Raw genomic sequence first — 11,209 nt, 5'->3', positions numbered from 1 at the left:
TATGGTCAAGCACACACTAACATCCATAAAACTCATTACATAACTATACTGTACTTTTACATTACAATTTTGATCATGTCCATTTCTATCTATTACATAAGCATGACTTCTTCACTCTATCCGGACTCCCGCCCTACTGTACCTGCAAGCCTGGGGGTAAAGGGAGAGGGGTGAGCTAAAAGCCCAGTGAGTAGAGCTAGTAAAAACACATTAACACTATGCTCAAATGGAATGCATCATAACACAGACAATTCACATAAGGGTTGGGTGAACTTGTCACCAATTAGTCCAAGCTAACATAGTGCCAGGCCGTAGCATGGGGTCCTGGTCTTCCTGTCATACATACATTACTTACCATTTTCCCAGGGCCTCCTCTAGGCTCCTGGTCTTCGAGTCCACAATCGTGCCAGGCCGTAGAATGGGGTCCTGGTCTTTCATTTCCGTGCCAGGCCGTAGAATGGGGTCCTGGTCTTCCTGTCATGGACTAACTGGGTCATCCAACATTCACCCACATCAACAATAATCAATGCAATGCGGCATATTCGTGAATACTAATGCAATCATCCTGTTACATAATCATGATGCATGAAACATGATAAAACATTTAATTTAAAAGATTGAGTTTAGTTCCACTCACATCTGGCTGACTCTGACAACACCGAAGCAGCTGAACTCACTGCTGGGGTCCTCGGTTCCTCGGGTCCGAACCTACACAGGTGGACTCAAATGAGGGACCAAACATACCTGAACATAACTCTAAAATATTCCCCAAAAACCCCCTAAAACATCATAAATTAACCATAAGAATGCATGCATGAAATGGCTGGACAGGGCACTTTCGGCGGCAGGTTCGGCGGCCGAAAGTCCCTCCAGAGACGAAAGTCAGGCAGGTTCGGCGGCACCTTCGGCGGCCGAAAGTGCCAGACAGAGACGAAAGTCTCTTTTCGGGGGCACCTTCGGCAGCCGAATGCTGCCTCCACAAAAGGGGTTCGGCGGCCGAAACTCCCTTCGGCTGCCGAACCTGGTTTCTGCCAAACGGGCAGAAACTTGGTTCAAATGAACCTCCTGCCTCCCAAAACCATAAATCATGCATATATCTCAACCAAAACATGCATACAAGTTCCTAGGGGCCTCAAACATACATATACCCCATCTACAACACTTCAATCACACACAAACAAGCTACATTGTTCAAAACATCAATATATACCCATAACCTCAACATATAACCTAACATGCATTTCTACCCATAGATCTTGCATAAACTTATTTAAAACTCATAAGGAGCTTAAGATCGGCTCTTACCTCTTGAAGATCGAGAGGGAGACGACCTAAACTTGGAGATCCACGAAAGTGAGCTCCTGAGTTCCCAAAGCTCCAAAACTTGTTTCAAAAGCTTAAATCTTCAAAACCAAGTGAAAACAAGTGAGAATATTGAAAGATTTAGAGGAAGAACATTGAAAATGGGTGAGGGACGGCGGGAAGCTCACCTTGGCCGAAAATGGGAAAAAAGCTCGCCCGTTTTCGGCTAAGGGACCCTTTTATAGTGGCTGGCCAGACCACGTTTCGGGGGCCGAATGTGCCTCCGCATCCATGCAAATGTTCGGCGCCCGAACTTGCCTTTCGGCGGCCGAACCTTTACTTCCCTCACTCATGCTTTCGGGGGCCTAACGTGCCTCCAAAACGCATGCATGTTCGGCGGCCGAACTTGACTTTCGGCGGCCGAACCTGGGTTTTCCTCCAAAGACTTTTCTTGTAAAAACTCATTCAATTTCATACTCAAAACCATTAAAAACATGAAAATATTTCATAAAACATGATTCTACCCTTCTAGAGATCTCCGACATCCGAGGTTCCACCGGACGTTAGGAATTCCGATACCGGAGTCTAGCCGGGTATTACACCAATGGTGTCGAACAAGCTGTCCCTGCCACGGGAGCAGTTCAAGTGCCGAACACGCACAAGCATCAAGGCTTCGTTAGAGATTCCTGACGAAGCCTTGACCAAATCATGCAGAGCCACGCGGGTCTGTGTAGAAATTTGTTCGGCACCTTAAGTGCCGAACATCCTTGTTCGGCACCCTCACTGCTGAACTAGCCATTTCGAGCCGTTTTCACGCCATTGGCTACCCAACCCAGCTCTATAAATTACCCAAATCCACAACTCTATAAATTACCCAAAATCTGCACCATATCTCAACAAATTGCATTATATAAACTATTTATTTTCCTCTATAAATTTCACAAAATTATTGTATCTACTTGTTTCGATTCGACTACAAAAAAAAAACGCCGGTAAATTTTAAATATTTTATATTCTAAATTTTAATTTTTTTATTTATATAGTAAATTGAGTAAAGGAAAATAAATTCTCAAGACAAATTATTTTTTATTCGCAGGAATTGAGTGAATTGATTTCAGTGATTGATCCGCTGAAAACGTGATACAATGATTCATTCTTAAAAGGTAAGTATATAAAAAATTATATATTTTTTTAAAATAAATATTTTATATTTATTGTGTTTAATTTTAATTTATTATAATTTTTAAGAATTTAAAAGTTTAATTATCAATTATAGAAATATTGAATTTATATTTTTATTTATATTTTTATTTTTTATCAGAAAAATGGTAGTTCCTGCATATGCTAATATTCATTGGGATGGAAATATTATAAATAGTTCTCATGGTTACGATTATGATGGAGGTTTTTCAAAGATTATTCCAAGGGATAAACAGATAAATTTTAATCGATTGGTCGGAAAAATTACTCGTGCAATTGGATTATCCGAGAATAATGAATTTATAGAGACAATTAGTTTTAGAAAGCCTTTAATTATGGATGAATCCTTAAAAGTTGAATGTATGGAGATATGGGGTGAAGATGATATATCTAGTATGTTTAATTACTTGTATCAAATTGGTGGTATATCTGGTATAGAAATATATATTAAGATATTTCGTTGTGTTGATGTGGCAAATGAGGATGCTGATATAGGTCCATCTGGAACTGCTGTGGAATCAAATAATGAACAATGTGAAGAGCAAAATGTAGTGGATGATTATGCTTTATCTGATAGTCTTAGTGGGCCGTCAAATAATTTATCTGATAGAGTAGAGGATGAGGACAAGGATGATGATGACGATGACGGCGATTCATGGATGTCTACTGAGGATGATGATGATGATAATGGTCAGGAGGATAGTGGGAGTGAGTCTCGATATTACAACACTCAATTTCCTAATTCTATTGTGCCTATTGTTCATCCTCCCCCATATGCAGAAATAGACTTCGATTTGCTTAGGATGGATCCTTATGATAAGCCAGAAGGTTGTTCCTTTTGGGATCCTTCTAAAGAGTTTTTAGTTGGGATGATATTTTCTTCGAGAGATGCAGTGGCTGCGGCTGCAAAAGAATTTCACCTAAGACATCATCATCAATTTTATTACCATGAAACAAGAGAGAAGACTTATTTTATAAAGTGTAAAGACAAAGACAGTGGGTGTGCATGGAGGCTTTGAGCATCCAAGAAAGAAGGAGAGGATATATGGAAAATTATGAGATACAGTGGACCGCACACATGTACAAATCCTCAATTGATGAAAAATCATAGCCAATTGGATGAAAATTTCATTTGTCCATTCATCTTTGCATTAATTGAACAGCAGCCCGATATAAAAATTGCAGCCCTACAAGCCGAAATGAGGGATAAATTTAGGTACGAGCCGTCTTATAAAAAAACATATAAAGCAAAGCAGAAGGCAATTGCAAGGCTTTATGGGGGTTGGGATGAATCATATAGTTTTTTGCGTAGATTCATGACTGCTCTTCATCATTTTAACCTAGAAACAGTATACATGATTGAAGATAATCCACATTGGATAAATAAGCGATTAAATCCGATGTGTCGTGTATTTGACCGTATGTTTTGGGCTTTTAAGCAATCGATTGAGGGATTTAAACATTGTCGACCTGTAATCTCAATCGATAGGACATTTCTATATGGAAAATACACCGGGTGTATACTGTGTGCAACCGCACTCGATGGAAATAATCAACTCTTTCCATTAGCTTTTGCCATTGTTGTAAGGAGGACAGTGACAATTGGTCGTAGTTTATAAATTGCTTAAGGATCTTTATGACCAATCGAGAAGATTTGTGTGTAATTTTATATCATCATGCTGTAATTCTTAAGGCGATATAGAAAGATTGGTGGCAACCTCCAGCTGTCATCATCGTTACTGCATCAGACATGTTTTGAGTAATTACAACAAGTCATTAAAAAATGCAGCAATAAAGGAAGTGTTGCGCAAGGCAGGTATGTGTCATGTTTTAATACGAAGTTTACTTTATTTTTTTAATTTAATGTCATTTTTGACTTATACTAATTTTACTTTGATAAACTTGTCATTTATATCAGCAAATGAAAACCAAAAGAGAAAGTTTTACAAGACAATGAACAATATTCGGGAGGTGCACCCTGAATCATATGATTGGGCAGTGAAGATAAATTTAGAGAAATGGACGAGATCACACGATGGTGGACAAAGGTATAGCGTGATGACAACAAACATGGTTGAATCCCTAAATGGCATGATGAAAGGATTTCGGACGTTGCCTATAACGACAATGGTAGAAAAAATATTTTTCCAGTATGTCCATTATTTTGATACGCGGAGGACAACATTTTTGGATCAACAAAGCAAGGGCTATATTTTCAGTCAGTCTCGCAGTGAAACACTACGTGCTAATGCAATTAAAGCGAATGGACATAGAGTTAGACAGTTCAACAGTCAGAAAATGGTTTGCGAAATAATTACTACAAATGGTAGACAAAAGCAAGTGGTGAAACTCATGGATCAAACATGTACATGTGGCAAATTTTAGGAGATAAGGATACCATGTTCAAATGCTATAATTGACTACGAACAATTTGTATCTGACTATTATAAATTGGATCGTACCATCCAATGTTATGCGTACACATTCCATCCTCTTGGACATCCTAACTATTGGCCTACAGCAGATGGACTTCCTCTTGTGCCTGACATTTGTAGAATAAGGAAGAAGGGACAACTGAGGTCTTCTAGAATACGTAATGAGATGGACTGGAGGTCAAACAAAATAAAAGAAACGTCCAGAGTCCATTATTCCACTTGTGGCAGGGTGGGGCTCAATAAGAAAACTTGTATGGGTGGAGAATCAAGTAGATAAATATTGATCATTTTATTTATTATAAATGTATAGAGTATTACAAAGAATTCAGTTAATTATTAAGTTATTTTTAATAAATTAGTTTATTTTTATAACATAAAAATATATATGAATTTGTAACATAATTAAATATTAAGTGTAATAATTGAGATCATTTTTATCATTTTTTATGTTGTCTACAATTTTACTAAACTTATTTTATAACTCACACAATTTTTTTTTATTAGTTATCGATTGATAAAAAAATAACTATTAAAATTTAAGTGAAATTTAAGGTTTTTTTTATTAGTTATTTGAATAAGCAATATACATTGAGACTATATTTCATTACTGAACAAACGGCTATAGGTTCATTAGTGAAATTATAACAACTTCATTTTGAACCAAAATCTAAGTGAATTAAAAAAGATAAAAAGATGCTAAAACATAATTGAGATTTTAATCTATTTCCCCACAAAGAATATGCAACTGAAACAGCAAAGGGACAACCAATTTTCTGATTGATCAATCTAAACAATTAACAAACTCATATCCACATGCAAGGAAGTCTGCAAGGCAACCATTCATTCAAAAACATTTATTGTTCACAACCATGCTAAACATAGACAAGGCAACCATCCAAACATAAAGCATAACAGAAATTATAATGAAGCATAAGTTTACAAATTGCTAACGTTATTCACATGGAAAAATGGCAAAATCAACTTAATATCTAAGAAACCACTCATATAGTTGCGCTTTTGAATTTGAAAATTACAAGGCTGGACCGACAACTTCAGTCTATTCCTAATCCATTATATCATCAGCAGGCCTGTCCAACTTCACACCAATATCATCTGTTGAATAATCACCATGAACCTAGAGAAGAATAGCAAATCAAGGAGTCAACACATGTTAAAATGTGTAGCGTTCAAATCATGCTCACTCATATTAATATTTAGATAGTCACAATTAACCCATTCAAATCGTAATCTGAGATCACCAACAAGGAACTATTGAATTCAGCAACTCACAATTAGAGACCCCACCATTACACATAAATCAAACAAGACAATAATAAGAGTGTAATCGATTTAAGTTGAAATATATGATTATAAACATATCCATATCAACCCAAATAAAATTATATTGTGAGTAACAAACTCATGTGTAGTACATTGAGAAATTTATTACGGAGTCTGCTAAAGTGAATTCAATAGCTCACTACAATAATGCAAGTGCAACTCACAATCAGAACAGAGTTATAGTTCAACTGCAAACAAGGTAATTCAAAAAAATGCAAACAAGATCCTATTATAAAGCACCAATTTTACAGGTGGAATGAACTCAGTAGCAGCTTTCTCAAGTGCCCGCCAAAGATGTCATGTCTAATTACCACCTGAATTGCCCAAAATGATAGTGAATCATAAGACTCAATCAATATCTTCGAATAGGCTCAACTAAATACCCAAAAAAAATAAACATAATGAAAAGAATTTAATTAAAACACTTTTTACATACATATTCAACTCACAGTCAGTTATGATCACCAGTACCACACCCTCGATATCTCCTCTCATATGGAGCCCATAAGCGACCTTACCATGGTCCCGGTGCTAGGAATTATTGAGGATCCAGATCATCCTGTGTCGGCGTATTGACATCTGGATTTTGCACCACAGCAGTAGAAGGATCGGACTGACCAAACAGACCGACACCAGTCTGGCCATATCTTAATCCAGCATTATATCCTGCAAACATATTCTCTGTATTTCTGCCTAACATGTAAAACTGCCTAGAAGTAGAAGGCTCATGCATAGGCTCTGATGCAAATGTAGAAAATATCGATCCTATTGGCGTATATTGTACACCATAAGCACCGGTCGTTAATGAAGGCATTGTATTCGGTCCAGGCATCCATCCTATGAACTGACTCTGAGAAGGATAAAACATAGAAGGTACCTGAGATGAACTGGGTGGCACATGAGATGAACTTGGTGCATCTTCGTGTGCTGCTTGTGACTGATGACACTGTATCGGGGGAGGCACTGGATGCACATCCCTTTCACCTTGTGCTGCTTGTGTGTGATCCCTTCTACGGCCCCTAGTATGACCATGAGTCCTACCCCTACTACCACGTGAAACTGAATCTGGAATAGGTGGGTCATCTGAGTCAGCCGTGCTAGGCAGTACAGTAGGTGCTGGATGTGGAGCTGGCAACTGTGTTTGTCGCCTCTCTTCCATCATACAAAAAGAAACAGATTGTATGAGGTCACAAATAGCTGCATGCTCCTAATGGTTGGGTTGGTAGCAATAGCGTATATATGCTCTAGACCATCATCCTGCAATACATATATTCAATAATATTATTTCAAATATGCTGTTATTATTGAAAATGACATAAAAATCATAAATTTTTTTACCCCTGATTCCATTGTGCTCCTTTAACCGAAATCCAGCGTCTGGACACCCTATGGTACCACTCCATATACTCTGAATGAAAATGGAGTTGCTCTGTTGCTGGCGGGCTAGTTATTCTTCTTCTATCTCGGGTGTTCCAGCGCGCGATCCAATGAGAGTACACTTCTGTCCAATTTGTGTCGCTCTTCCGCAAATCAACATCATGGAGTGCAGCAGGTTGTTGAGGTTCAGCAGAAATATATTGTTGCATACCAAATTGTCGCATGAATAGATCCGGCTGATGCCACTCTATAATATGAAAGCAGACTAGTGGGACAACAGCTCTCCAAATTTCTCGTCCTTGGCGATAGTATTTGGGTAGCGACTCAATCAGGGCATCAGTGTATGATTCCCAAATTACCTGAAATGAACATTCAATTGTTATACACAAATTAATGTACCTTTAAATTATTAATTTTTTTAACAGTATTAGCTGCTCGGGTAATAATCGATCAAGCTGATAATGCAGCTCCACTAGTACGTGGGTAACAACCTCCGTTATCTGTCTGGCATTACTCCACCTGCACAACATATTATATTAACAAGTATTTCTTTAAATATTAAATTTAAAAAAATTAACAATAATATAATATCACATACCTGCTGCCCAGTGGAGCGTCATGATGTAGTACTCGATTAGACAATGTCGGCGATACTACTGTGATACAGTCCCATGCCCATATATGAAATATGAACAATGGACTAGTCATCTGCATAATTTCAGGATTTGTCGCCTTACATAACTTTCTGTACAACCATGCTAGACATGCCCCACCCCAGCTATAATTGCCGGCTTCTTCCAGATCGGCTAGCAAAGATAAAAACATTAGGTTCACACGCGAAGCAGATGCATCACTAAAAATAAATCCAATGACCGTCATAATATATGCTCGTGTGAACCTATGTACAACTTCCTCATCAACATCATCTGGAAGTTGACTAAACTCCTCAGCTAGTCAGATCATTTTCAAATAACACCCTCTTATGGCATTATTAGGTAGAATGACACCTAATAATGCCTCACAAACTGATGGCCAATGGTGGCGTGATCAGCCTGTAACAGCTGCACCATTGACCGTATCCCGGTTATTAGCCCCACATCCTGAAAGGTTATGATCATTTCCCCTTCGGAAAATATAAATGTATGGGTCTCTGGTCGCCACCGCTCAACAATGGCAGTAATTAAGTGCCAATCCAAAGCAAAAAAATCTAACCGTATTACGCTATAAAAATCCATACGCCGTAAGTGAGGTATTATTTGATCTGGAACATCTTCCAAATGTAAAATTGTACCTGTTCTTTTGCAACCTATCACCCCACTTTTTATAGTTTATTGTCATATAGTCTCAGACCGATGTTCGGCTTGCTCATATAGCAACGATGGATCATTGGAATCCGGTAAAATATAATTACGGCAGTTGCGTCTTTCCTCCATATCGAATTATACAAAATAATATATAATATCACAACACAATGAAATGTTATATTAATACACATTTACCAATTTTATTATATTCAAAATCACTACCAATATTCAAACACCATTTTTTCACTAAATAACAGTACATAATTTAACACTACAATAATATACATATTCTAAAAAGATTCTATCCAAAAATCACAACAAATATTCTATCTAAAATCACAACAAATATTCTATCCAAAAATTACAATAAATCTAACACTACATAAATTTTTTTTTTTTTAAATATGATGGTGTTAATGTAATTGAAATAATACCACAGTTATAAAAAAACTAGATTTAATTAAATTATTTAATATTTTAATTTAGTATTTTCAAAAATATTACATTTTATTATCTTTTTAATTATATTTATTTTAAAAAAATTAAATTTTATTAAATATTAAAAATTATTTAAAAAAACTTAAACATAAAATAAAATTAATACTAATTGATTTATATATTATTATAACATAAAAAATAAAATAAATAATAATTTTAAAATAATTAAAAAAGAAATATAAGACGGATGAAATATTTTAAGAATTTAAATTATTATATTTTTTAAAAAATATTAAATTTTATTAACTTTTAATTATATTTATTTTTAAAATATTAAATTTTATTAGATATTAAAAAATATTTACAAAAACTTAAACATAAAATAAAATTAATACTAATCAATTTATATATTATTATAATATAAAAAATAAAATAAATAATAATTTTAAAATAATAAAAATAACAAATTTAAGACGGATTAAATATTTTAAGAATTTAAATTATTATATTTTTTAAAAAATATTAAATTTTATTAACTTTTAATTATAATTATTTTAAAAATATTAAATTTTATTAGATATTAAAAAATATTTACAAAAACTTAAACATAAAATAAATTAATATTAATCAATTTATATATTATTATAATACAAAAAATAAAATAAATAATAATTTTAAAACAATAAAAAAATTAAGACGGATGAAATATTTTAAAAAATTAAATTATTATATTTTTAAAAAAATTTTAAATTTTATTACCTTTTTAATTATAATTATTTTAAAAATATTAAATTTTATTAGATATTAAAAAATATTTACAAAAACTTAAACATAAAATAAAATTAATACTAATCAATTTATATATTATTATAATATAAAAAATAAAATAAATAATAATTTTAAAACAATAAAAAAATTAAGACGGATGAAATATTTTAAAAAAATTAAATTATTATATTTTAAAAAAATTTTAAATTTTATTACCTTTTTAATTATATTTATTTTAAAAAAATTAAATTTTATTAAATATTAAAAAAATTTCAAAAACATAAAAAAAAATAATATTAATAATAATCAATTTATATATTATTATAATACAAAAAATAAAATAAATAATAATTTTCAAATAATTAAAATAACAAATTTAAGACGGATTAAATATTTTAAGAATTTAAATTATTATATTTTTTAAAAATTATTAAATTTTATTAACTTTTTAATTATATTTATTTTAAAAAAATTAAATTTTGTTAAATTTTAAAAAATATTTATAAAAACTTAAACATAAAATAAAATTAATACTAATCAATTTATAAATTATTATAATATAAAAAATAAAATAAATAATAATTTTAAAATAATTAAAAAAAATTAGACGGATAAAATATTTTAAGAATTTAAATTATTATATTTTTTAAAAAATATTAAACTTTATTAAATTTTCAATTACATTTATTTTAAAATATTAATTTTTATTAAATATTAAAAATTATTTAAAAAAACTTAAACATAAAATAAAATTAATAATAATCAATTTATATATTATTATAATATTTGAATTTAAAATATTATATTTTTTTTAAAAAAAATAATTTTTTCAACTATCATTTTAAAAGTTTCTCCAAAAATTAATTTATAAAAATTTATGGGCGTGAATTATGTTTATTTAACTTTATTTAAATTTTTAATTATATTTTACAGATAAATTTATGTAAAAATATAATTAAATAATTTTTTTAGTTACATAATTGATGGACGGTTAAAACTTTTTTAAAAAATTAATTATTTAATCTCTTAAATAAAAATACTAAT

The 11,209-nt window shown here is 32.4% G+C and overlaps 1 protein-coding gene across 1 annotated transcript; it reads left to right on the top strand.

Moving 5' to 3' along the window:
* Nucleotides 1-3,701: 3,701 nt before the first annotated feature.
* LOC110625590 lies at nt 3,702-4,887 on the top strand. The gene is made up of 3 exons (XM_021771226.1): nt 3,702-4,110; nt 4,196-4,318; nt 4,421-4,887. Exons 1-3 carry the CDS (start codon nt 3,702-3,704, stop codon nt 4,885-4,887), a joined length of 999 nt encoding a protein of 332 aa, XP_021626918.1.
* Nucleotides 4,888-11,209: the final 6,322 nt, after the last annotated feature.

This window comes from Manihot esculenta, chromosome 11 (assembly GCF_001659605.2).
Source record: "Manihot esculenta cultivar AM560-2 chromosome 11, M.esculenta_v8, whole genome shotgun sequence".
Classification (NCBI taxonomy): Eukaryota; Viridiplantae; Streptophyta; class Magnoliopsida; order Malpighiales; family Euphorbiaceae; genus Manihot; species Manihot esculenta.
The sequence above is the reverse complement of the archived record's forward strand: the minus strand, read 5'-3'. Positions and strand labels throughout refer to the sequence as shown.

What these genes read in the sequence shown, in the direction of transcription:
- LOC110625590 (XM_021771226.1), top strand. Translation starts at nt 3,702, where the DNA reads ATGAGGGATAAATTTAGGTACGAGCCGTCTTATAAAAAAACATATAAA. An exon ending in GAGGACAGTGACAATTGGTC is followed by an intron (nt 4,111 to 4,195) that starts GTAGTTTATAAA and finishes GTAATTCTTAAG; the next exon opens with GCGATATAGAAAGATTGGTG. An exon ending in GGAAGTGTTGCGCAAGGCAG is followed by an intron (nt 4,319 to 4,420) that starts GTATGTGTCATG and finishes CATTTATATCAG; the next exon opens with CAAATGAAAACCAAAAGAGA.